The sequence below is a fragment of the Lissotriton vulgaris genome, unplaced genomic scaffold (assembly GCF_964263255.1).
Source record: "Lissotriton vulgaris unplaced genomic scaffold, aLisVul1.2 SCAFFOLD_1488, whole genome shotgun sequence".
NCBI classification, from domain to species: Eukaryota; Metazoa; Chordata; class Amphibia; order Caudata; family Salamandridae; genus Lissotriton; species Lissotriton vulgaris.
This window is the reverse complement of record NW_028251114.1, coordinates 183,053-209,760: the sequence shown is the minus strand read 5'-3', so window position 1 is coordinate 209,760 and position 26,708 is coordinate 183,053. Positions and strand designations below refer to the sequence as shown.

The 26,708-nt window shown below is 48.4% G+C and overlaps 1 protein-coding gene across 2 annotated transcripts in view; it reads right to left on the bottom strand.

The window, feature by feature from the left end:
* LOC147663023 (transmembrane channel-like protein 7) overlaps positions 1 to 26,708 on the bottom strand; it is a 496,357-nt gene that overhangs the window by 328,942 nt on the left and 140,707 nt on the right. For both annotated transcript variants that reach the window (XM_086950725.1, XM_086950724.1), the window contains exons 2-3: positions 5,263 to 5,491; positions 4,076 to 4,224 (exon numbers count right to left, since the gene is read on the bottom strand). In XM_086950725.1, the coding sequence (XP_086806851.1) occupies positions 4,076 to 4,224; positions 5,263 to 5,491 (378 nt within the window). The remainder of the gene's footprint in view (positions 1 to 4,075; positions 4,225 to 5,262; positions 5,492 to 26,708) is intronic.

Here is a 26,708-nt window from a genome sequence, read left to right as displayed (position 1 = left end):
TAGTTTGTGTAGCAATTCCATTCCACCTTCACTCAAGTTATTACATACTTTGCGTAAATAACACAGGATGAAGTATATGATTTTATAAAGGAGGGTGATGATACACTTTTTTTTCTATACACTCTGGACGAACACAATATGAAATAATCTAGGGGTATTTGTATAAAAATGGTCATGTGTGCACTTACTTATATGCACACTAAATACAAAGGACATTGTGCACAATAAAATTCATCATTAAAGTATGAAGAACTTTGGTTACTTTGAAAAGGTATCACTTTGTATATATTTTTTCAATATTGCTGAGAGATGATTATACTATAGCAATTGGATATTTTAATTTTCTTATGGCCAATATGCTTTGTTTAGTCCCAACAAGTTCACGGCTTCATCAGTGGTGGTTTAGCCCTTAGGAAGGTGGCATCCAAATAAGCTCCACTCAAACGTGCATAGGCTGCATTACTCAACCCATGGGAAGCCATCAAACCTGCTAAAATAAAATTTTGAAAGTACAGGCGCTGGGAGATAGTGCATTACCTGGGTTATATTGTTTTTCTAGTGGTATGGTGTATGAGTCTGATAGTGCACTGTTGTAATGTATGAAGTGTGGAAAGATGGGGTTTGTTATAGTTAAATCAAGTACTATATGAGATTTATTTGCTTTGAAAAATATAGATTACTTTATGAATGTGTACATACCTAAGTTGAATTTTTGTAAATTAAGTATGAATTGAGTTGGTGTACAATAAAAAAAAGTTTTTTTTGTTGAAAAAACACCAATTGGAAGTCGGACCATATATTGTATAAATGATGACAAAGTAGAAAAAATACGAGTCAAGTGAGGTTTGTCATTTGTGTTGGAAATTTGACTATGATGATGCAGCAAGCACTTTCACTTCAAACGGACTTCAGGCTGCTGAAGAAAGAAGAAGTGCACAACAATGATGCGACAAAAGGCAAATAAGGCCTCACACGGACATCAGGTTGGACAACAATGATTTTGTAGTAGTAGTTTATTGTTGAAGTTTATATTAAAACCATATACAACAAAACACGAATCCGTCAGGCACTATAAAACGAACATTCCACAAAAATAATTTAAAGAAAGTTATAAAAAATATACGCTATTAAGGCCGTCTGACAATATATCTATACAGATTGTAAAAATAGTAAACAATAAATAAAAAATAGTGGCAACTTAGTAGACCATACAATATATGCAGGCATTTATATAAGAATAAAGTATGAGGGGTACAAACACCAGCAAGCTAGTCCCCCGGACTTCACTCAAAATAGTCCTTACTTTTTTAGGCAAACTGTGAATATAGTTGCTACTTGCTATAAGCAAGGCCAACGTGACAGCCACATTTTGAGAGCCTTATTTAATAAGCTAGTAAAGTGACCAGCAACTTTTCTGGTGGATCCTATAAACCAAAACCGAGTTGCTTCTTGAATCATCCTTGAATCTACCATTCTGAGCGTTGTTTTTGCTTGAATCCTTCGAAGGTCAAGCAAAACTGGATATAAGCATAGGATACGTTTCAAGGTTGCTTCTGCAGAGCCTATATAGATATGTTGAGCGACTGGACAATCTCCATGCACCATCAAATTGCTTAAATGGCATTGGTTTTCATAACCCTAATGGCCCAGAACTTCTCTCTGAATCCAGAAAGTATGAGCCATTGTTCTAGCCATTACAGTTATGGAGTAACCACCGGTTGAAGTTGTGATCCACCTTTTATTTTTTATGTAGGAGTGTTTCAAAGCACTACATGTCATATTTGTCACTTTTCTGGATTCAGGGAGACCTTCTGGGCCATTAAGGTTATGAACCCCACCGGTCTCCTGGTCAAACCACTGCTGCAAAAATGTGATTAGGGGCCCCTTACTGGTGTAATACTTAACAGGAACAAGGCAGGCAGGTTCACCACTCTCTGTGACAGATTGAGCAACACCTCAACCTTGCTTCTCCATGGCAGCTGGGTTGGGGGGAACCTCACAACTCCAGGAAAGCCCCTATTGTTGAGCTGTTCTTATGAAGTCGTGCTAGTCAGCTGAGACTTGTGATCACTTCTTCTGTCAAGCATAGATCAGCTTCCCTGTTTTCCTCAGCCACAGCAGGAAGGTGACTCTGCAGGATTTCCAGGACAAAGGGCGCATTCTGGAGAGAGAATTGAAGTGATGCAGATTTTCTAGTTCTAATTCAATGTCTTCTGATCCTGCACTGGTGAACAGGCATCCTCAGTGCTAGGTAATGCCAAACAGACAAAATCCCTAGCTAAGGGGGCCAGTACTTAAAGCTCGCAACTGGTCATGGCGGGCTGCCAGAACTAATTAGAGGGTCTGCTTTATTTAAAAGTGTAAATGCTCCTGTAGTACTGGAGGAGTATTAATTTGCTAGCCAGATTTTTGGGGTTTCCAGTCCAGTGTCCACGTGTAAGAACATTCTGACAGTCTGTGGTATTTATGACAAGATGAGATGAGCACTCTACCCCAAACATTCGACTCAACATTCAACCTCCACATTCCATATGCACAAGACATTGCAAGCTGGAGCGAAGGAGGGATACCAGACACAACTAGCAACAGCAAAACAAACATATACAACTTATATAGGATACAACACGTCTACGTTCTTAGCCTCTACCAGCAGCACCATTATCCCTTTGAAGAGGGAAATGTCCACATCCAAGGAAACTAGAGAGTTAGGAGGAGTTTCAACCAAACAAGAGAAACCTACGCCAAAGAACACACCAACCCCAGAGGCCACAGACCTACCCCAGCAGATTTACAGAAGAGAAACAAAAAAAAAAAAGGTTTCCAGTAGAGGCACAGGAAAATGTATGTTCAGGCGGGGATGTCCACAATTGATTATAGAAACTTAGATCCATTTGTGGAGCGGCATACATGGGTCCAATGGATCCATATCATACAAGCATATATAAAACAGACATGTTGAAGGCAAAGATTCTTAATTATTGAAACTGCAGACAACTCTTAAACGGGAGAGACAGTAGATTCCCCACAGTAGTACAGGTAAAAGGAGATATGCTTCAGACTAGAATCACACCGCCAACATTGGCAGTAACCACAGACATTGGTTAGAGAGGGTGTAACAAGCTCAGAAATGAAGTATAATATGCTTGTCTTCTCCGATGTCAACGAAAATGGAAAAGAAAGGCTGCACTTGCAGTGGGCTCACATAATTGTGAAGCTCAATGCGAGAAAATAACATGGCTGTCTAAGAAATGCATAAGGGCAAAGTGGCATGGCTTTGCTAATCTTTACAGAGGTATTTTGTCTCCACAGAGATTAGTTAAAGAGAAAAGTTTTTTGAAGAAAACATCACTGCAATACATTCTAGTAAAAAAAAAAAAAAAGGAACCATATACAACATAACAACCATACAAATGCAAATATTTTCAATCATCAAGCAATTTTGCCAACTTGTAGAGGTACATGGCTATAATTAAAGCTCATTTATAAAATCTCAGTGACAAGTGTAATTTGCAATTGAGAATGTATAGGAGTGGGTGTTCCTTATGCGGCAAGATAGCCTGTTGACCCAATCCATATCAACCCGGCTGTTCAGCCATTCTGCCCTTTTAAAAATATTCACACCCTCGTTTTGGTGTAAACCTGACTGGGCTCCAACAGTGTGTGAATAATGTGGAAAATACATTTGGAAACAGAAATTTAAATTATGATCCTGTAACAGTTAACGGCTGGATGCTTAAGGGGTGTATTTCTTTACTGAAGCCTACTATGGAAATTGACACCGGCATACAGAATTCTGTAAACTTGTTGCATTACAGTTTCTTTTATGGTTTTCAATGTTGCTTAAAAAATCTCAAAATAGCGACACATGCATTTTAGCACCTTCTATGCTGCGAATGTCATGCCTCCAATAACAGTTAACGGCTAGATGCTTAAGGGGCGGTGTTTCTTTACTGAAGCCTACTATGGAAATTGACACAGGCATACAGGATTCTGTAAACTTGTTGCATTGCAGTTTCTTTTATGGTTTTCAATATTGCTTAAAAAATCTGCAAAATAGCGACATGCATTTTAGCACCTTCTATGCTGCGAATGTCATGTCTCCAAAGCTGTAGATGAGAGAGCAGTTGTTGCGCCTCTTCTCCACATCTTCTCCAAGTCTTCCCTCGGTTTGCTTTCCATAGCTCCCAACCTGTTGTATTTCTAGACTGAGCTTCCTTAAGCTCCCTAAATCAAAATAAAGATAACATTTGAAAGAACAAATTAATATTTCCAACTCAAATGCACTTACTTACACCATGTATAAAATCATGAAGAGGGTGAAAGGAAGACAATAGGTGCGATAAACTTCAACAGCTAACAACTAGGAGACCCAAACTTGCCCATCAATTATGTCTGATCTCACCAACTCATTTGTATCTGGCAAACATATGCGGTCTACAAGAAAAGTAAATTATATCAGAGCAGAACCGGGTGGCCTTGCTAAGCAATAAAGCTTATGTACAAATGATTATGGGGTCACTATACAATAACCAAATCTAGTTAAAGGCCTGCAGTCCACAAGAACAAATGATCATCAATGAAACCCTGCCATGCTGCCAGGAATAACCTACAACAAATTAAGTGTTTCAAAGTGTGAAACAGCAATCATACTGTGGATATGAACCTCTTCCACCATTCACGCGGTCCCCAACCACTCCTTCCTCCGTGAAGTTGCATATGTTGCACCTGCAAATAACATACGAAACTACCTCATCAGTGACCTCAGCAGAAGAGAACATAAACACAAGGAGGCTTCTTTGAAACAGCAATAAAGCCATCCAGTACATAGCCCTGGATTTGTGTGTTGCTGTGGAGGGTGCCATAGTTAATGCCTTACTTCTCTGTGCAAAAGCATATGCGTTTTCCCTACAGAGCTGCTTCACGAATTGCCAGCTAGACATGTTACAGAAGGACCAAGGTATCACAGCCAGATATGCCATACGTGTGGAAATGAAGACTGAAAGACAGCCCTGCGTTAAAGAACGCCAAACTATAAATTAAGGGAAAGGGCAATTGACCCACCACCAATGCCTCAGCAAAATCTCCTCTTACATCCAAACAGAACTCTCATCTGAGTCACCCTCTTCCTATATACCCCACACTAAGTGCACAAGAGGGACTGGGTAGACGTTTTGCAGTATATCCCCCTTGATTACGCAACAGACCCACCCCACCCCCCTTCCCGCCCACCGTGGGCCACCCTCTGTGTTCACATTTACTAACCGTAACTTTCTTTTTTCTTGAATACTGAGCGCATATTCCCTTAGTGGTCGGAGGTCGAGCACCTGATTTGCGTCTTCATAATTACTGGTTTTATTACTACGAGTACTGCTTCGGCGTCGTTGAGATCCTTGGTAGGAAGTTGTCCGTCTCAGCATGGACTGGTAACTAGGCAATTCGTGTAAGAGAGAACCAGCCTGCTGATAATTACTTCCCTCTGGTAGAAAAACCTCTATAAAAGAAATTTTAAAAAGTAAAGGTGAAAAAGGTGCTGTTGAAATGGTCAAAATTAAATGGTCAAAATTAAATTGATACAGATAAATAAAATATATAAACAATTTGAGCCTTTTAAGGCAAGTTATTTCATCCCCAGTGGCAGGTACTGGTATGTAATATTTTTACCAAAAGACTGATCAGAACAGGCTTTATTTCACTTTCTATTGACAAGTTTACCCAAAAAAATGTGTTACGGAAATATTGTGAAAATAGGTAATATTTTCATGTAAACGCCCTTCTGTGGTGATTTACAAGATAGATAGACAGACAGCCTTACAGGACAACAAAGAAAAATCTCTCCTATATAAATGAGTCAAATTTGATAAACCATACTGCTTAGATCAGCAACAGATGCCGGTGGGATAGGAGGACGTAACGGGGACAGTGCACGCTATTTAGCAGCACAGCTGAATGTCAAATGTTTTGTGAAAGAATAAAATGGTGACCTGCTCGCCAGCTGAATAAAGACTATCGTCATACAGTGACTGAATCAAAAGGTGATTTATGGTTGCAATATAGAAGTCAGTTTATGAGGTCTTGATTCAAAGGGAATGTTACAGAAAGTTCTTATGGCATTCACATTCCAAAGAGATGTACAATTCTGAGCTTCAGCAACACTGGGGACAGTTATCCAAGTAAGGAAAGGTATGTCGTCAGCATCCTTTTTAGGCCTGGCCGAAAGACAGCCGAAGTGGTCTTACCAGCCTCATTTTTTCCAAAAGAAATCAAAATACTTTCATATATTAAGGCCCCCGGCAACACCCTTTCGTCACTAGGTTGTTGAAATGGCACTCAAATTATGCTCCATGCCAACAGGGCACAAAGTATAGGTCAATGGACTCAGCCCACTTTAGCCATTCGATGCTTTCACTTTGAGTGACTGCATTTTGTTGTTGAACATGTACACAGACAGCTAAAAAAGAGTTCTATAAGAAGAGAAATGTTTAGACACTCATTTCCTAGCGTCATGAACTATTTCCATCACCATCAAGACATTTATTTAAAGTGGGAATCTTGACTCTTCATATAAATCAGCTTTAAATCAAGTAATTATCCTATGGAAAAGGATAACAAGGCATTACAGTAGCAGGACAGTATGTGCAAATTTCTATGTTGAAGCCACACCACCTCAGCTTTGATATTGACATTTCATGCACTTATATTAGACTCGAGAGGGACCCCTAGTAAAGATAGAGGAACTGCCTCTGGGGGCAGCTGGAAGGCATTCAGATGTCCCCCTTAATCTCCAAGCTTGAAGACAGAGCCTTTGGCAGAGGGGTGCCGCACTTGCACTCCTGACTGGGAGAGACAGTGGTCTGTGAGTGGAAAACAGAGTGAGAGAATACAGAAGTGCAAGAGATCTGTGCACAACACCCTTCTTGGACTGTCTAGAGCAAAAACAGAATGAATTGTGCTTGGTCCAGATGAATTTTCCTCAGAACCAAAGAAATCAAGTATGGAATGAAACACAGAAGAGGGAAATTCCACTGCACCCGAAACACGTAACACATGGCTCTCTCCCATGGATACTGGAGGGCACAGAAAATGCCCAATCAGAGCTCTTGCAAGTGGCAAAGAGGCCTACCCCACACAGCAAATATGTTTTGGACCACCTTTCAGTAGAGGCGTCAATCGAATCTTGGTTGGTGAGATGAGACAGACTCAGACAGTCAGACCTGGTGTTCAGTACACCTGCCAAATGGTATGATTCAAGACAGATTACCAATTGATGTGACACGATCTAGAGACTACATGCCTCTTTACAGAGAAGACTCAACCCTACTCCTCCCTGCTTATTGATACACCACATTGCAGTCCTATTGTTCATCCAGATCAGGACAGACAATCCGCAAAGGGAGGAAAGCCTTGAGAGCTATCCAAACTGCCCTTAGAGCAGGTTAATGTGAAAAACCTGCACCCAAGAGACAAAAGGCTCCTAGTCTCAAACTACCTCAGATGAGCACTACACTCGAGGGCATATGGATACATTACCATTGTGACCGGAGCTGGAGGGGAGTAAAAGGTTAAGGGCCACATGCATCAATCTAGGATTTTGCTTTTCCTAAATAGCGAAAATTAAGGATTCGCTATTTAGGAATTGCAAAATCCTATGCATCAAGAAATCCTAATTTTTTTTAGGATTTCTTAAATTTCGGAATTTGCGATTTCTTAATTGCGAATCACAATTAAGGAATGGCATTTCATTGATTCCTATGGGCCTAGAGGCCCATAGGAATCAATGCCGTTTGCATTTCTTTTTTTTGGAAATCGCAATTTGTTGATGCATTGCAAGGGTGCAGAGGGGGGTCCAAAGGAACCCCCCCCCTGCACCCCTGAAATGTATTTTAGGTTTAAAGTATTTTATTAAAGTACAAAAAGAACATGGGGAAGGGAATAGGAGGTCAAGCGAATATACAGTACAAGAAGCGGAATGTTGCAGCGGTTCAGAAGAAAAGGAGGGAGGCAGGAAGCCCCAGAGGGTAACAAGGCATAAGTCATAAAGCAATAAGGCATTGTGAATGACCCCCCAGTAGACCCCCACTCCCTAAGCGAGGCAGAGCTGGAATAGCGTCCCGCAACACAATAAAAAAGAAAGCACACCATCCCTCCAACCCCCCGTCCCCAGAAAAAGAGAAAAAAGAGAAGCAAAGGAGGAAAAAGAAGAAAACAATACCCCAACATCCCCGTCCGAAAATCAGCATTAGAAGCATATAACCCCGCTCCCCACCCCCAGCCCCAGACCCCCGAACCCGCACATTCACTCCGCTGTTGCCGCCGGCGGCGTCAGCCTAAGGAGTCGCAGGTACCGTGGACATGTAAGCTCGCGAAACTCCGTGGACAGCAGTGCCAAAAAGGGGTGCCAGAGCTCTTCAAACTGGTCAACATTCCCAGCCACCGTTAGCGACATCTTCTCCATGCCTAGTACCTGCCAGAGCCTGTGGAGCCAACCAGTGATAGAGGGGGCAGTAGGGGTGCGCCAAAGTACAAGGATGTTTTGGACCGCGGAGCCTAGCGCAATCGCAATCTGCCTACCCCTACGGGACCTCAGCGGGTACATCAGGTCATTGGGGAGGCCTAGCAAGACATACGCAGGGAAGCGCGGGAGCTCGATCTCAAAATGCCTATCTACCTCATCCAGGACCTCCTTCCAATAGGCCGACAGCACCGGGCACTCCCAGAGAATATGCGCGAGGGTGCCCTCCTGTCCGCAGCCGCGCCAGCAACCTTTATCGCCAATTTTGCGCATCTCGTAAAGCCTCTCCGGGGTGTAATACCAATAGGTGGACACCTTAGTAAAGGTCTCCGTCAGCCCAGTGTGGTACGCAGAGTGCCTCGCCCGATACGCAATCCTGTCCCACTCCTTGTGGCTCAAGGTCCTGCCCAATTCCCTGTGCCAACGCTCCCTCCCTGGGTTATGGTAATGAAACGGCGGGGGTTGGAGAAACTTGTACAAGTCGGTGATGAGCTTGGCATCCGAGGCCCGGGTCACCAGCCATCGCTCATAGGGCGTAATCGAACGGGCAGCAACATCGCGTACTGAGGGTTGAAGAGCCCAGTGGCGGACTTGCATATAACGCAGTCTGTCCCCCTCCGTCAGGCCAAACTCCTGTCGGAGCTGCTGGAAGGGGAGCACACCCTCCGGCCCGTAAATCTGGAAAAGCACCCTGCAGCCCGCACTCACCCAGTGGGAAAAAGCTCCCGGTTCCAGACCCGGAGTGAAGTCTGGATTGCCAGCTATGGGAGTGAATGGCGATGGAAAAGTGGTGAGTTCCCGAGGCTCACACACCGCGTCCCACACTCTCAGCGGAACCCGGGTGATAAAAGAGGCGTAGAGATTAGGCGGGCGGTGAGTGCGCCGCAGGAACGGGACTTCCTGGAGGGTACGGCTCGCAACCGCCTGATCTTGAAAGAGCCAATGCTTGTCCGATTCCCACCGGCTCCATTCCACCAAGTACCGAAGTTGCGCCGCCTGAAAGTACTTCCGGAGGTCCGGGACCCCGAGACCCCCCGCCTCCGGGGCAAGCATGGAGAGGACCCGCTTCATCCGAGGCTTACGACCCTGCCACACAAAGCGGGAGATGTCTGCCTGCGTCTGCTGTATCCAACCTACAGGAGGCTGGAGAGGTAGAGCGCGAAAAAGATACAGGATCTGAGGCAGTATCGTCATCTTCACCGCCGCGATACGGCCCAGCCACGAGAGCAGGCCTTTGTTCCATCGGCCGAGTTCCTCCTTGACTTTTTTCCCCAGAGAGGAATAGTTAGCAGCGACCATTGCAGGCAGGGAGGGAGCAAGCAAAATTCCCAGGTAAGGCACCGCAGAGGAGGACCACTGCAGAGGAAAAAGACGCTGGAGGTCCCGCCTGGTGTCGACAGAGAGCGACACGTCCAGGGCAGCCGACTTAGACATATTCATTTTAAAGCCCGCCACGCGGGCAAAGGAGTTCAGTTCCTGGACGCAGGCAGGGAGCGACCGTCTGGGGTCATCCAGGGTCAGCAAGACATCGTCCGCGTATAAGCTGACAGTATGCGTGTATTGCCCCATCTTCACCCCAATAGCGTCCGGGTTATCGCGAATCCTCTGGGCAAACGGCTCCATATAGAGGGCAAACAGGAGCGGCGAAAGGGGGCAACCCTGTCTCGTGCCGCGTCCAATGGCAAAGCTGCTAGAGCTGTGTCCGTTGACACGGACCGATGCTGACGGTCTCCTATAACAATTGAAGACCATAGTGCGGAACTTCTCGCCGATCCCCAGTTTCCCAAGGACCAGCTCGAGGTACGGCCAATGAACCCTATCAAAGGCCTTCTCCGCGTCGACCGATAGCAGCATCCGCTCCCCCGGGACGCGCGAGGCCTTTTCTAGCACGTGCGTCACCCTCTTGGTGTTGTCGACCGTCTGCCTACCGGGTACAAAACCGGCCTGGTCCGCTTCCACCAAACCTGGTAGGTGTAGACCCAGCCTGGCCGCCAAGATCCCCGTGTAAAGCTTGAGGTCCACATTTAGAAGCGAGATGGGCCGGTACGAGCCGCACAGAGTCCGGTCCTTTCCCGGTTTCGGGATGACCGACACAGTCGCCGAGAGAAGGTCCGGTGGGATAGCTCCCGGGTCGGAGAAGGAATTGAATAAGCGAGCCAGGAGAGGCGCAACAGTGGGGCAGAAGGTCTTGTAAAACAAGGCCGTATAGCCATCCGGGCCCGGAGCCTTGCCGTGCTTCAGGCGAGCAATAGCGGAGATGACTTCCTCCACGTGAATATCCCTCTCCAGGTGGTCCGCCTGGGCGGAATCCAGGGTCGGGAGGGTTACGGAGTCCAGGTAGGTCTCAGCCTCTCCCGGTGGGGAGGGCTCTGCAGCGTACAGCGCCTCGTAAAAGGCACGAAAGGAATCCGCCACCTCCGCGTCACCGGAAACCGGGACCCCATCTACTCCCACTAGCTCTTTTACTACGTTGCGTTGCTGCGCAGCCCTGAGCCGATGGGCCAGGAGCTTACCGCATCTATCTCCGCCGGTGTAAAAGGCATGCTTCAAGCTTAACGCCGCATACTCCGCCCGGTCCAGGTCCAACGCAGAGAGGAGTTTCCGCGCCGCCTTCAGCTGCCTCCAAACACGAGGGGCCCCGTCCGGCGGTGAACCTGTTCAAGTTCCCTGACCTGCGCCGTTAGTTCCTCCCTCTTGCGTTGGCGCTCCTTGTTCTCCGCCGAGGAAATGGAGATAAACTCCCCCCTGATAACTGCTTTCAAAGCCGCCCACTGCGTTGCCAGGGACGTATCGGAGTTGTCATTGTGGGTCAGGTACTCTCGGATGACCTCCTCTACTCGCTTCACCACCGATTTCTTATGGAGAATCGTGTCCCGAAGCCGCCACATCCCTCTGGAGGGGGGGGCCGCCGGCCAAGCAAAGACTCCGGAGACCGGCGCATGATCGGAGAGGGACAATACCCCGATGTCCGCCGCCATGGCGGCCGAGCGAAGCGGGCCGCTCACCAAGAGATAATCTAACCGCGAATAAGTGCGGTGTGCGTGGGAAAAATATGAGTAGTCCCTATCGGTGGGATGCATGGTGCGCCAGAGGTCATGTAGATCCATCTCAGCAATCTGGTCTTGCACCGCCCTAGAAAGCTCCCCCATCTGCGGAAAGCGCTGGGCAGACCTATCCAGGGTGGAGTCGAAGACCATGTTCAGGTCTCCCCCCAAGATGATATGGCGATCGGGCGAGGCAGTAACGTCCACTAACACAGAGTCCAGGAAACGATCCTGGTGGTCATTTGGGCTGTAAACGGAACCAACCGTAAAGGCAACACCTCCCAGACGCATGCGATACACTAGAAGCCTCCCCTTCTGCTCGGCATGTTTATATAACACCTCACCCCTGAAGGAGCTGGCTAGGAGAATGGCCACCCCCGCAGTCTTAGTCGCAGCCGAGGAAAAGAGTTGCGTGGGGAACTTGGCAGAGCGCAACCTATGGCAGTCTTTAGAAAGCAAATGGGTTTCCTGCAGGAGGCAAATATCCGCCTGCGACCCCTCTAGCAGGGAAAGGATCGCCCTACGCTTTACAGGGTTATTCAGACCCTTAACGTTAAGGGTCACTACTTTCAGGGGCGGCATCGCTCACAGGGAAGCAAAGCGCTATGCAGCAAGCGAGGGATCAGCGGGAGGGGCGCGCGGGGCTGGGGAGCAGGGAAGGCCAGAATCGGCCTCGCATGTGTTCGGACAATATCGGACGGGACCCCCCCAGCATCAAACCAGATCTCAAACCCCCCCAAAACCAACCCATGGCAACCAGCCAAAACCAAAAACAGGAAAAAGCACCCCATTGTCTCAGTCTAGCCCAAGAGGGCGAGACTGTAGAAAACAGTCAAGTGGACGTCCAGCCACACACCTCCAACCGCTCCCCCCCAACCCCCAGCCCCAGCCCAGCATCATGGAAGCTAAGAATCTCTCCCGCCGGAGTAAAGTTAGGCCGTCTGGGCCACGCCGTCAGACTCAGGCAAGTTCCTGGCCGCAGTCCTCAGGGCCTCCGCCATATCCGCCCTGATGGTAGGGGAGTCAGGACGACTCGCTGTCGCCGACGATTGGCGCCTCCTCGATCTCCGTCGGCCCCGCCGCTCGGGGCGCCTCCATGCAGGTGTAGCTCCTTCTTCCTCCGTAGCTGTGAGTCCCAGCACCCCACAGACATCCTGTAGGGAGCGCAGTTGATGTAGCACCCCATTCCATCGAAAGATAAGACGGAAGGGGTGACCCCAGGAATAGGCCGTCTCATGCTCCCGCAGAAAGTCCGTAGCGATGCGGAAAGACCGCCGCTTCTGCAGTGTGATGGCGGACAGGTCTTGATAGAGCGCCAAGGGTCGTTCCCGGAAGGACAGTGGCTGCTTCCTGCGGGCCTCCGTCATAATGCGCTCTTTTAGGGGGAAATCCGACAGGAATGCCAGGATATCAGGCGGGGGTGCCGATGATTGGCGCTGGCGGCCCACCCTGTGTGCTCTGTCGATGCGGATCGGAAAGTCCGCTCCTTCGTCCAAGATGTCGCGGAACAGGTCCTGCAGATAGGCCACTAGGTCCGCACCCTCATCCGTGGACGGAACGCCTCGCACCCGAATGTTATTCCGCCTGGACCTGTTCTCTAGGTCCTCCGAGTGGGCCTGGAGCTCGACACACTGCTCCCGTAGGCGGAGGACGTCCTGTTGGAGGTGGACTATCTCTTCGTCGCGACGTTGGGCCGCCGTTTCCACAGTGTCAACCCGTTCGCCCAGGCCTTCGACCTCTCTACGCACTTCACGGACCTCTCCGGCCACTTCGGTCTTGAGAGTCTGAAATTCCTCCTTGAGGGAGCTGAATAAGTCCTCCATGAAGGACCTCGTGACTGGTGGTTCGCCTCCGGCGGCGTCCGTTGAGGCCCGGGAGGACCCCGGGGACGGCTGCGTCCTGTCGCGTAGTTGCTGGGCCCTGCCGAGCATTTCCGGCAAAGTGCGATCTCCTCGTGCCGCGCCTCGCCTCCCAGTCATCTTGGCCTCCGCGTTGAATGAGGCCCAAAGCCAGCCGCTGTGGATGTGCTCAGCTGGCCGTGGGCACCAGATGTGAAGTCCTCACCAAGGACAAGGATAGTGCGCCATAGGCGACAAAATGGCGGCTCGGGTCAGGGCGAGACGGCCATCGGGCCAGTCAGGGCGGTCAGCAATGATCAAAACGGAGGCTTCCAGCCGTGTGCTCCCAGGAAGAACAGCAGATGTGTAGGCACCAGGATGAGCCAAAGCGCCCGTATGACAAAGGCGCGGGCGAGGGCCACCAGTTCCAGCTCCACAAAGACAAGATGGCGGGAGGGCGGAACCCAGGAGGGCAGCCCAGGCCAGCAAGGCTATGGGCGACCCTCCAACCGCAATGGGTCGGGAAAATGCGGAACTAATGTTTCCCAATAACACCGGCCAGTACGCCCGGTCCGGGCACCGCTCAGACTCCGTCGTCCTTCGCTTCCAGGCTCGGGGTCCGCAAGGCGTCACACACCGACACCCATGGCCGGGGGGTGGCTCGCCGCCGCAGGGCTGGGGTCTGTCGTCTAGCGATGGTTCTTGCCACAAGGGCGCCGGCCAAGAAGTCTCCACACTCAGCGGAGTCCGTCTAGTCCGCTCCCTCGGGGTCTCCAGCTTTCAGCACTCGGCCCAGCCGAGGCGCGCGGACAGCGCCGCAGTACGCTCCGCCTCCGGGTCCTTCTCCTCGGGGCGACCCAGGCTCCACTCCCCGGAGCGATCGTTGAGCAAACTTTTCGGGGACTTCCCCCGGGGCAACAGAAGCCAAAGTAGGATCAAAATGTGCCCCAAGAACTCCAGCACAGTTCTCTCGCCCGCAGTGCAGCCGCGGGGGGAGAGAAGCGCAGGAATCGGGGCTCGAGCTGAGCTGGGCCGGAGGAGCTACGGGAGGAAGCGTCCGCTCACCCCGCCATCTTGGCCACGCCCCCCCTGAAATTTATTTTAAAGTGCATGTTTCACACACACATGTCCTAAGGACATGTGTGTCTGTAACATGACACTTTTCAAAATGCATTTTTGTGCTTTTTGAAACAATTTCGCAAATTAACACGAGGGTCAACCTCGTGTTAATTTGCACTTCCTATTTCAAAATTCGCTTTTTTTTTTTAATTGATGCATTACATTTAAGGAATCGCACAAATGCGATTCCTTAAATACATTCGCATTTTTAGGAATTGCAAAAAAAAGCAAATTTTGAAAAATTGTTTCATGCATCCCAAAAACGTATTTAGGAAGCGTAAACTGCCGAATTTACCGATTCCCACCGTTTGCACTTCCTAAATAGGTTGATGCATGTGCCCCTATGTCCTGTGACAGGTGCTTCTCCAGCAAGCTACCTCCACTTCTGCTTCCTGGGAGATCACAATGGTGTCCTTGATATCGCCCCATGCTGAACCACTGCCTGTGGAGGTACCATTATAAAATCCTCATGTTTCAGCATGTGTACGTAACCAGGAGGAATCAGAAGTAAGTCCTGCAGGACTAGAATCTGAGCCCCCTCCCAAAACATCCGATTTTTAACCTGAATGTCTCCGATTCTCTAAGGAGACAGAAGCCTCGGCATGATGTTGTGTCTGGTGCTGCCCCTATGGCCATCAGGTGCTGTGAAGGCTCGAGGTGAGTCTTGTGCTCATTGTTGGAAAACCTCAAGAGGTGCAGCTAAGACACCACTGCTCACAATTGGTGAGGTATCATCTGTGGGGACTTGGCTGTGAGAAGTCAGGCATCCAGGTATAGGTATAGGTATACCACGATCCCTTACCTGTGTAGCTGTGTCACAGCCACCAGGATCAGCTTAGTGAAAACTTGAAGTGCAGATGTTCGTCTGAAAGGAAGAACCCCAATTGATAGTACCACCACAAAACACAGGTACTTCTGCCTGCTGGATAGTTATGTGGAAATACTCTTTCTGCCTGTTGAGTGACACCACTGAGTCTTCCTCTTCCAGTGCAAACAAAACCTGAGACATGGGTATGATCTTGACTTTGTCCTTGCAAAGGAGCAAATTAAGAATTCTGAGTTCCAGGATCGGATGCAAACTGTTGTCGTCCTTTGGGAACAGAAAGTAACAAGAATAGCACCCAGGCCCAATCTCCTCCTCTGGTATCAACTCCACAAATCCTTCTGCAGCAACACGGACACCTTCTGCTGCAAAATATACAAATGGTCCTCGTTAGAAAATGGGGTGCAATATATGGTGTGATGTTGCGACCTCACTGTGTAACACACTTACCAACCCCTTTAGGACCCTTTGGTTTCGTCTGTGAAACCCTTAACTCAATCCTGGGTAGTTGTGTCACTGAGCAGCAAGGCTTACACAGAGGAAGAAGTGTTAAGCATTTAAACAGCACCAAGACAACTTCAGAAGAAATAGACGGGACATTCAAGAAATCTCACATCAATTTATAAAAAGTAGATTGCATTTTATAAGAATTTAGGCACCAGAACAAAAAAAATCCACCAGAGTGTTCCGGAGATATAGATTTTACAAACAATAAAAAATCAAAGTAATTTCACTTAACTGCGAACAAGCATTGGCAAAACTATCTTCACAGAACAAGAGGTCTTTCAGCTGTTCCAGCTACTTTATCCGCATAGCAATAAATTCCTATGAAGTGGTCCTAGTGCAAGGAATTAAGGATGCTGAAGATGCTCTAAGGATGCTGTGGATGCGATGCAGTTGATGGAGGTCTTCCTGCAGAGATTCCTTGGTCCATGAAGATGGTGAGGGAGGGCCCAATTTTAGGGTCGATGTCCCACAAAGTCCTCTAAGGTGTGGGCAAAGTCCAGTCATCACTGGACTACTAGTCACCAGATGTCGCAGTCACAGGTCAATTCTTCCTAGGTCAATAACTTTCCTTCTGAGGGTCCTAGCAACGCTCAGACAGTACTCATGGGCTCAGTGAACTGGAGAGCAACTCAGTGCATTGGGTTTTTGTCGTCAGAGCTGCACGGAGGCAGTGGTTGTTTCCCTGTACTGTGAACATGAGGCCAGACAGCTGGCCCTTGGAGTTTTCTTCGCTTGACTGGCTCTGGAGACCTTTTCTCCCTGATCAGGGCATGGCAGACACAGGGCCTCTATTCCCTAGTTACCAGGTACAGAAGGTGCAGTCCTCGTTGGTGGAGCCTCTCTTTGCTGGTTTCCTTGGTGTATTATTTTTTCGGTGCTTCTTCTGAGTTAGTCGAGATCAGAGGTCTGGGTGCCAGGAGTGCGCTCTTTATGCTTGAAAAGTGTCCTGAGAGTAAGATGTGGTTGGTACCTAATAAGCTATCAGATCCCCTCCCACCTGGTGACCACTTCCTGTGGAGTGTAGCATCTGGCTATTCGAGGATGCACCATTTTGCCCACTCCCAAGATGGCGAGACCCCTCTCCTGGATTACAGACATCACTAGCCTACCCAGGGTGTGGCTACCTCAGGGCTACATGCCCATGGGTAAACCGCTTTGGCAACAGGTTTCCTCTCTACAGCTCCCGTGCCAGCATGTCTACCTCAACAATAGGGCAGCCCTCCTCAATGGGGTAACAAATTTGACTTCAAAGGCAGCTTCACCTTTTGAAGCCTGGCTTTTGAGACTAACACCCCAGTGGCTTCTTGCAGGACGGAGGTGACACCTCCCTGTCCTGTAATCCCTCATTGCTCTCCTTTCTGAGAGCAATTAGCCCGTCTCTCCAGAAGGGGAGAAACCGGTCTTGTGGAACAGACTCCATGTGTGCCGGGGAAGGCACCGGAGTTTTAAAGGGAACAAAATGGTAGCTTTGCTTAAGCTTCCCACTGCAACAAGTTACATTAATTTTGACTTGAGATACAAGTTGGGCTTAATGTAACAAGTAGTTTGATACTTTGGAGTGCCCACTTAGGTCTACTGTTCAGGATCGCAGCTGAGGAGGTCATTGTGTAACCCTGTACTCACCATTTGGGCGACCAGGTTTTTCCACAGTAAAAAGGTAGTTTAGCATTTTTTACTGCAATGGCATGTAAAGTACATGTTCTGTCTGTGTCCTATGTTGCACCCTGCCTTTCGGGCTTGGTCGGCCTGCTAGAGGAGTGACTTACACACATGTTCAGTGGAAGTTGTGGCTTTGCCATTGCTTTCAATGGCAAAGTCAGGCCAGCAGAGCATAACTGCTCTATCAGTCTGCAGTGGTGGACTGGGGGACTTGTTTCACTTGGGGAACGTGCAGGGTGGCACAATCAATCCTGCAAGCCCAGGGTGACGTTTACTTAGGACTTACACGGTTAGACATCAGATTGGGGACAGCAAATTTGGCATACACTTAAGGCTCAGGGCACTGGCACGGAGTTCTGGTTAGCAAGACTCTGTGCAACGTCAGAGTTGAAAAACCAACAGCATGAGTTGAAAAACCTGGGGGGGACTATACAAAAAGAGGCATGTCCTTAGAGGCCTGCCATAAAAATGCCCTTGTGTCATGAAGGGACATGGAATGAGTCTCATTGAAGTATAAAGAGTATGAAGGGGCAATTGGTCAGATGTTATTCCCTCCTAAACTGGTTGAAAGTGGGAAATCCAGCCTAACATAGGGCAGGCATGCTCCTCAAAGGACAGGATAAAGATCGGGGTGCTGGGGAAAAGAAAGATGATGTTAAGGAAAGTGTGTGTCCTCGTCCTTTCACTCTGCCTCTGTAGTGGCAAACCAAAGGAGTGTGCTGCTGTTCCTGTAGAACTTGTGCTGTCTGACAATGCCTGCACTGGAAGCCTCCGTAGAACCCACAGAATATCCGAAAGGAGCATAATTATTTCAGGAGTTTGAAGTCATAGTGATCATGCAATTACTGGTCCAGTCTTAAATCACTCCAAAGTGGCATCTGCTTTTTCCCAAATTGCTGCCGGCCATCAAACAGTATATCCATCAGAGACGCCTGAACATCACCAGAGAATTATGTGGATCTCAGCCAGGCATGGCAGCATAACGTAACTGGCAACCCCACTGCTCTGCCCATGGAATATGCTGTGTCAAGTCCTGTTTCAATTATATGTTTGACCCTTCCTGTCCATCTTTGATGACCTCCGTTTACTGCTCTTTCTGGTGATCTGGGGGATTTGGAGGCACCAGTGCTGGTATGTCCCGTTAAGGTAGGAGTATCATGGGCAACAAAGCAAGGAGGCGCTTAACAGCATGCCAGACTTTCAGCAGAAAAGGTCTTCTTTCTGATGACATCTAGTTTTTCTGGCTCTATGTCAGGAAAGTGTGATGGAAATGACGGTGGGATCCATTTACACATTAAGACGCTTGGACACCAAACTCTCAAAGATGGCAGAAAGGTCTAGAAAAGGCAGATCTCCTGTGTCTGATTGGTGTATTCTAGCCTAAGACTGGTGCAAAGCAGGTGTTAAACAAAGCTTGGTTCACCCCTCCTTAACGGGATCCATGAAGGGATCATTAAATGGGAAGGAGAGGTTCTGCTGGTCATGTGGAGAACTGGAGAATCTCTTAAAATACTGAAGGATATTACAGACATTAATCTACATAAGGGAACTTTAGCAGCCTGTATGGTAATCCTGCACTTTATACAGCAGGGAAAAGTCCAGCCCCTGATTAGCCACTTCATCCAATGTGTTTCTGTAGTTGGCACCTCCACTAAAATACTTAGGAAGGAAAGTTGAAGAAAGTGAAAGGCTGGTGGTGTGATGCTCAGTGGCCATCATAGCTGTATGATAAATTTATTTTTTAATCTTTTTTGTATGTATTTTTAAACTTTAGGTAAGTTCGATCTTGTTTATGGTTTTAATTGACTAATAAAATAATATTATTATTATTACTGAAGGATATCTCCACTGAAGGCAAGAGTAGTTACAACACTTATTTCTGACCATTGTGTAGAATGTGGACATCTCTGTGGAAACAAGACAACTGGAAAGGTCAATTACCATTTCTGGAAATTGTCCAATGTATAAGCATTCATGTAATGTCAATTAGTTAGCTGTATTAGACAAAGAAGGAGGGAAAAGGTGCTTGTGAAATGGATCATCCCCTTGAGGAAGGTTGTATGAATCTGTGCCAATAATGTCTTAATTACCTTTGCAGATGGGCTTGGCAAGACTCCGGGGCACAGAGTTGCTCTTCAACTCATCTTGGTCTCTCCCTTCTGGAGTGATAAGTCTTAACAGGACGTGTAAGCATGTTTGGTACCAGTGAAAGTAGCAGAGGTGGACCAAGGCACTGGAATAGACATACGTGCCAACACCAACCACGGCACTGCACTGCCTGCAAGGGTCACGGAGTCGGTACAGCGTTGAATGAACCTGGGACATAAGTAAGATATATTGGAGGGTTACTTGGCACCTGAGTAAACCCTGCAGGAAGTATCCCAGGCAGAGCACCACAAGAATTCCTGTGGCTCGAACGCGCCACAAGAGGAGCTCATCGGTCTTCTTTTGCATGGGCCACAAAGAGTTTTACTTATTTTAACTGAATTACTTTCGAAAGCATGCTATGACAGCTGGAACAAGAGCAGGAGTTGTGACGTTAAACAAGGCAGCATAAACAGTCCTCCTGGGTCTCTGTCAGAGACATTTGCCTGTCGCAGGTGTGACAAGGCTTGAACCCAGATTTGTTTTCCAGAGTTATAATTTACTGTTTAGTAATTTTTTGGTGAATAAAAAACCTCTGGAGAAAGCAAGGCTCCAGGTCAGCTTCAGGAAGTTTGGAAAATAGAGCACGGACATCAGGGTGCCCAGATGGGCATTTTTACAGCTACAGTGATATCACCAGGATGCAGTTTCCAGCATTGATATTGAGACAGGAACCCAGCTCAGAGGAGCTATGAATAAACTGTAGTTTCAGACTAACGCCTGGGGATATTCACAGCTGAAGCATCTGCTGGCAGAGGTATCTATCAGAGGCAAGAGTTTTTGACATCTCTGATGTCACTGAGTAAATACAGCTGGATTCTACGGTCACGCCTACTTCTCCCACCTCACTTGCCAAAGGAAAAGGTAACTCCTTTCTGCAGAAACGGTCATTTCACATCGAAGAAAGCCACTTTGAAGCATCTTACGTCTCCAAAAATGGTGCCAGATTGAAAGAAAAGCCCTAAAGGCACAAACACTCCCCGGTAGGCAAAGACCGTAGAGATGTTCCAGTAGGTAGTGAATAGTGAATTTTTAGCAAAACGAGTAATCACCCCAAGCACAAAGCGGCAGAGAACTGAACAAAGGATAGTAGACAAGAATCCAAAATCCTGAGAGCAAGAAACAATGCAGAACAAAAAATAGACAAAAATTAGTAGCATCAGAAGGCGATGAACACGTCGACCAAAATTTACCAGTTTGCAATGCATGGTACGACTCTCTCAGGCTCCTTACATAGGAAGAAAAAAGATGCATCAAGTAGAAGAAGCGGAAAGTGTCAAACAGAAAACAAAGTGTTCTTATGGACTGGGACAGTGGTGTTAACAGTGGCTGTAATGGGCATGATTGACTGAGAGGAACAAAACCACCCATTTTCAGACTCATGAGGAGTTGAAGCACCGAATGGTGCCATATTAAAACTGGACAAGACTGAGTGCACAGAAGAGAAGCCCAGGAAGGATTCACAGCATGAAGCCGAGGTGGGAAAATATGAATTAGAAGTGAGGGAACTGTGTGTTAGAGACGAGAGAAAGGTCTCAGTGCTGCCCTAGGGGCGTCCTTGTGCAGCGCCACACCTGTACAGCATCTTGCTTTTGAGCCCTGTATTACGGGATGTACGACAACTTCTAAATCAATTCTTATTGTACATTGAGTCATAGGCCATCCGCAATTTAGGTCTGAATGCACTGCAGGTTAATAAGCTGGTGTTGTTAAACACTAGCAATATACTGCTCTGGTTCCCTTAACAAAATCAATGAGCAATCGTAGTGTCTTTGCTATAAATAAAATACACCATATGTATTTCCGGTAGCCTTCTGTCTGCACTTCAATTGTTGTACCTAGGTGGTATCAAAAGTCATAAAAATAGTGGAGCAACCATTGTAAAATACTTTGAGAAGAAACATTTTCCACTGACAACTCAGCGGTGTGCCCCTGTATGTGTTGTGGGGCATGTATTCATCAATGTCATTCGCCATTCCAAGAACACACAGGCTTTGTGAAGAGATTTCGACAGCATTGCATCTCCCACGTAATTCAGGGTTTAATAAAGCTGTCTTTGTTAGAGGCTAGACTGCACATTCTTCTACATTGTATATGTACACAGTTATACGCCTTCCCACCGTTACAACTGGTTTCTTCTGAGGTCTGGGTTCAATTTATATAATCAGAGTTCTACCAAGACTATTCGCAACCACAAGCTTTAAGAAACAAGCAAACATATGGGATTGTAGCCCTGACAAGACAAGACTACTAAAGCAATGCCCGCTCAAAAAATATCACCATGCTTCCATCTCACCAACAGTTGGACCTCGCCCGGAGCCCACCCGCAGACCCGACCGACCCCGCCGCCGCCTCAGACCGTGGATGGACAACTGAGCCAACACAATTGCCCTGCACAAGAAACCCTCCATCAGCCAGACCAGAAAGAAAGCGAGCTGGTTCTCTGAAGACCTCAAGGCCTCCAAGCAAACCTGCCAAAAACTAGAGAAGAACTGGATCCGTGAAAGAATACCGGAAAGCCACACAGCCCACAAGAATGCCACCCGCAGACACCACCATCTCATCAGATCTGCCGAATGAGCCTCCTTCAAAGACCGCCTAGACAACAACGCACACAACAGCAAAGAGCTCTTCAACATCGTGAAGGAACTCTCCAACCCCAGCTCCAACACCAATGACATCCCACCCTCGCAAGACCTGTGCGACTCGCTAGAAACCTCCTTCCACCGCAAGATCGCAGACATCCACGGCAGCTTCAACGCCCGACCGCCCCGGCAACCGCCGAGACCCCCGCCCCCACCACCACTACCCGCACTAACCGCCTGATCACCTGGACCAACATCAACAACGACACCATCAAGATCATGAAGTCCGTCCACTCCGGATCCCCGTCAGACCCATGCCCACACCACATCTTCAACAAAGCCGGCACCACCATCGCACCCCTTCTCCAGAAAGCCATCAACATCTCCTTCGAGACAGCAACCTTCCCGTAGAGCTGGAAGCACGCCGAGATCAATGCCTCACTCAAGAAACCCAAGGCAGACCCCCAAGGACCTCAAGAACTTCTGACCCATCTCCCTGCTCCCGTTCCCGGCGAAGGTCATGGAGAAGGCCATCAACAAACAACTGACCAGATTCCTCAAGGAAAACAGCACCCTGGACCCGTCCCAGTCTGGGTTCCGAAGCAACCATAGCACTGAAACTGCCCTCATCGCAGCCACCGACTACATCAGCACCCTGCTAGATAATGGAGAAACCGTGGCCCTCATCCTCTTAGAGCTGTCAGCCGCCTTCGGCACGGTCTGCCACCGCACACTACGAACACGCCTCCACAATGCTGGTATCCAAGAGAAGGCCCTGGACTGGACAACCTCCTTCCTCTCCGGCAGAACACCGAGCATCCGCCTCCCCCCCCTTCCGCTCCAAATCCACAGAGCTCATCTGCGGCGTACCCCAGGCCTCATCCCTAAGCCCAACGCTGTTCCATATCTACATGGCACTGCTCGCTCACGTCGCCCGACGGCACGACCTCAACATCATCTCCTACGCCGATTACACCCAGCTGATCCTCTTCCCTCACCGCCAAAACCAACCTCCATGACGAAATGAAGACCGTCGCCGAAAGGATGAGAAACAACCGACTGAAGCTGAACTCGGACAAGACGGAGGTCCTCATCCTCGGATCCACGCCCTCAACCTTGGACGACTCCTGGTGGCCGACCACACTAGGAACAGCTCCAACACCCACCGACCATGCACGCAACCTAGGGGTCATCCTCGACGAGACCCTCTCCATGACAAAGCAGGTCAACGCCGTCTCTTCCTCCTGCTTCAACACCCTCTGCATGCTCCGCAGGATCTACAAATGGATCCCCGCGAATAAAGGACGGTCACCCAGGTGCTCGTCAGCAGCAAACTGGACTACAGAAACGCCCTCTACGCAGGAGCCTCGGCCAAACTCCTGAAACTGCTCCAATGCATCCAGATCACTTCTGCACTCCTGATCTTCAACATCCCCAGCCACAGCCACATCACACCCCACCTGAGAGACCTACAATAGCTCCACCTCAGTAAGAGGATAACCTTCAAACTTCCCACGCACACAAAGCACTCTACAACACTGGACCAGCGTATCTCAACAGCTGACTCAGCTTCTACAACCCCACCAGTCAGCTCCGCTCCGCAGATCACGCCCTCGATACTGTCCCCCATATCCGAAGAGTGACCGCAGGCAGCAGATCATTCGCCCACCTCGCCGCCAAAACATGGAACACCCTCCCCATCCCAAGACCTACTGGAGAAGTGTGGCTCACTGGGTGGAGAAGTGTGGCTCACTGGGTGGAGAAGTGTGGCTCACTGGTTAGAGGAGGCAGACCTGGAAGCAGAGGTTAGCCCGGGACCAGGGTTCAATTCCCGGCTCGGCGGGGTCTTGAGTCCTAAAATGTCCATGGACTTGACAATTCTCGCTCCGGTGCCTACTCGATTCACAGGTTCACACTCTGCTACTCTGGGCAATAGCTTGCTTAATCTCCACAACGGCCCCTGGCGGCGGGATGCCTGGCTTTCACCTTGCGGATACCCTGCTGGGGTTATCTCACAGGGGAATACCGGGACGGGTTCCCTAAGCAAGCGCTTAGAAACCGCTCGGTGATTTGCGCTATATAAATTCCTGTACATTTACATTCACATTTACTGACCTTCAGACGACTCCTCAAAACCTGGCTCTTCGAACAGTAGCAGCTCTCCCCCACCCCCAAGCGCCGTGAGACCCTCACGGGTAGGATGTGCGCTTTACAAATGCTTGATTAATTGATTGGACATAAAATTAAAACGAAGTGTGAGAATGTGAAGCAAGATGTGCAGTAGGGGTGTGGCAGATGCAGGAAGAAAGGCGTGCTTCTCGGGCGGTAGGGTCCGAACTAAGTCAGGATATAAACAGAATAGCAGGAAAAAGTAGGTCGAAAACTGAAAACACATGGCAGACTTTGGAGAGTATAATATGTGGCAAAAATTACACATGAAATAACAGGGAAAGAGTGTTATGGTAAAGGGAGTGGTATGAGAAGATGGCTGATCGGAAGAATCGGTAATTTCACCGCCCTTGGCGGGTCCTTAGCCCACGTCTCGTTGGCGGCCATCTTGCTTTGGGGGGTAGTTTGCACGCTCTAGTCCTCTCTTTAGGAGGCGAGCAGTACATAAATTGAGCCATGCTTACGCGCAGCGGTTACGCGCTGCGGAGACGCCAGAATGATGCCGAAGTTACGCCAGAGTTCAGCCCGTCTGCGCCCGTCCGCGCTGAGGACGGGCTGCAGGTCGGGCTGGACCTGGTCTCATCATCATTGCTCCTAGGTAAGACATCTCTGCTTTATACTCCATCTATGCTTCTGGCTCTTAGACCTCCCGCATGCTCGGCTATGCACTGTTTCACCCCGTTAGAGCTACTACATTCTCGCTGCTGCACTGTCTGCTCTACATCTTTTCACCCCTTTGGCTCTTGTTCGATTAGTCGCTGCCCTTCTTCCCCACTGCCTATTGTTTCTCATAATACTGGGTTCTTATTAAATGCCCGTTCGCTAATTAAACACAATCTGGCCTTCCACGATTTTGTGGATGAAAGACAGCCTGACTGGGTATTCATCACTGAGACTTGGGCCACTGACTCCTCCGGTCATGACCTTCTTCTAGCCATCCCTGAGGGATACTCTCTTCAAAAGCTCGACAGACCTATACGGAGAGGAGGAGGTATTGCCATTCTTTTCAAATCCTCCTTCTTATGTTCTGTTAACCCTCTCTCCTCGCCCCAAGATCGCTTTGAGGCCTTATATTTTTGTATTACCTGTGCCCCCTCAGTCTCTTTCACGGGTATATTGATCTATAGGCCGCCTGGTTCTAGAGCTAATTTCGCCTCAGACATTTTGAGAATCCTTGAACCCTATTTTGGAAAACCCTCTATCACCATTCTAGGTGATCTCAATTTCCATCTTGATGAGCTTCACTCTAAGGACACTCAATCATTGGTCGACTCTCTTGGAGCCTGTGATCTTAGTCAGCTTGTCACGAGTGCTACTCACTCAGCAGGTCATATCCTTGACGGGGTATTCTCGAATGATCCAAGACTTTCTTGTGGCACCCCTCTACCGCTAGTGTGGACTGATCATTTTGCGGTTCCTCTTCACCTAGTCTTCTCCATTTCCAATCTTACTAAGAAGGGGACCACCTCTTTTACTCCTAGGAGAAATCTCAGAAATCTCACCAACGACGCTTTTGCTCCTTTCGTCCCTACTTCTGAGGTTCTCTCCCTAAAAGACTCTGATGAGGCAGCACAAACTCTGCATGACTCCATCTTGAATGCTGTGGAAAAACTTGCCCCTGCATCCCTGCGATATGTAGCCCGGAGGAAACCATCAGCTCCATGGTTCTCGGACCATCTTAGACTATTAAGACAGGGCTGCAGAAGCAGTGAAAGGAGGTGGAGGAAATCCTGGGATCCTGCGGATAGGGAGGCTCATAAGTCTGCCTTACGGGAGTATAAGCAAAAAGTGATATTGGAGAAGCAGGAATACTTTTCCAATCTCACTAGTTCACTCACTTCTTCCAGGGAGCTTTTTAAAATCGCGGATTCACTATGCTCCCTTCAACTTCCAGACCCCGTAGTTAGCTCCCAATGTCTGTGTGATGATATTGCAGACTTTTTTCATAAGAAAATCTTTGACATTCATACTTCTCTAGAAGTACAACGTCTCTCCCTGACTGAAAATAATCTTCCAGGTATAACCCTTTTGGAATCACTGGATACAGCCCCTTCCAGCTCTCTTTCTGACTTTCCTCCTTTGTCTCTGGAGGGGTTGAATCTTCTTTTAGATAAGACCAAATCCTCCTCCCCACTTGACCCACTGCCTCTTAAAAAGCTAAAGGAGTGTAGGAACAGTCTCCTTCCCCCGCTACTTGAGGTGATGAACAAGGCAATTGCCCAAGGCACTTTTCCATTAGTCTGGAAGAAGGCCATCGTGAAGCCGCTTCTCAAGAAGCCTTCACTTGACCCAGGTCAATTGAAAAATTTT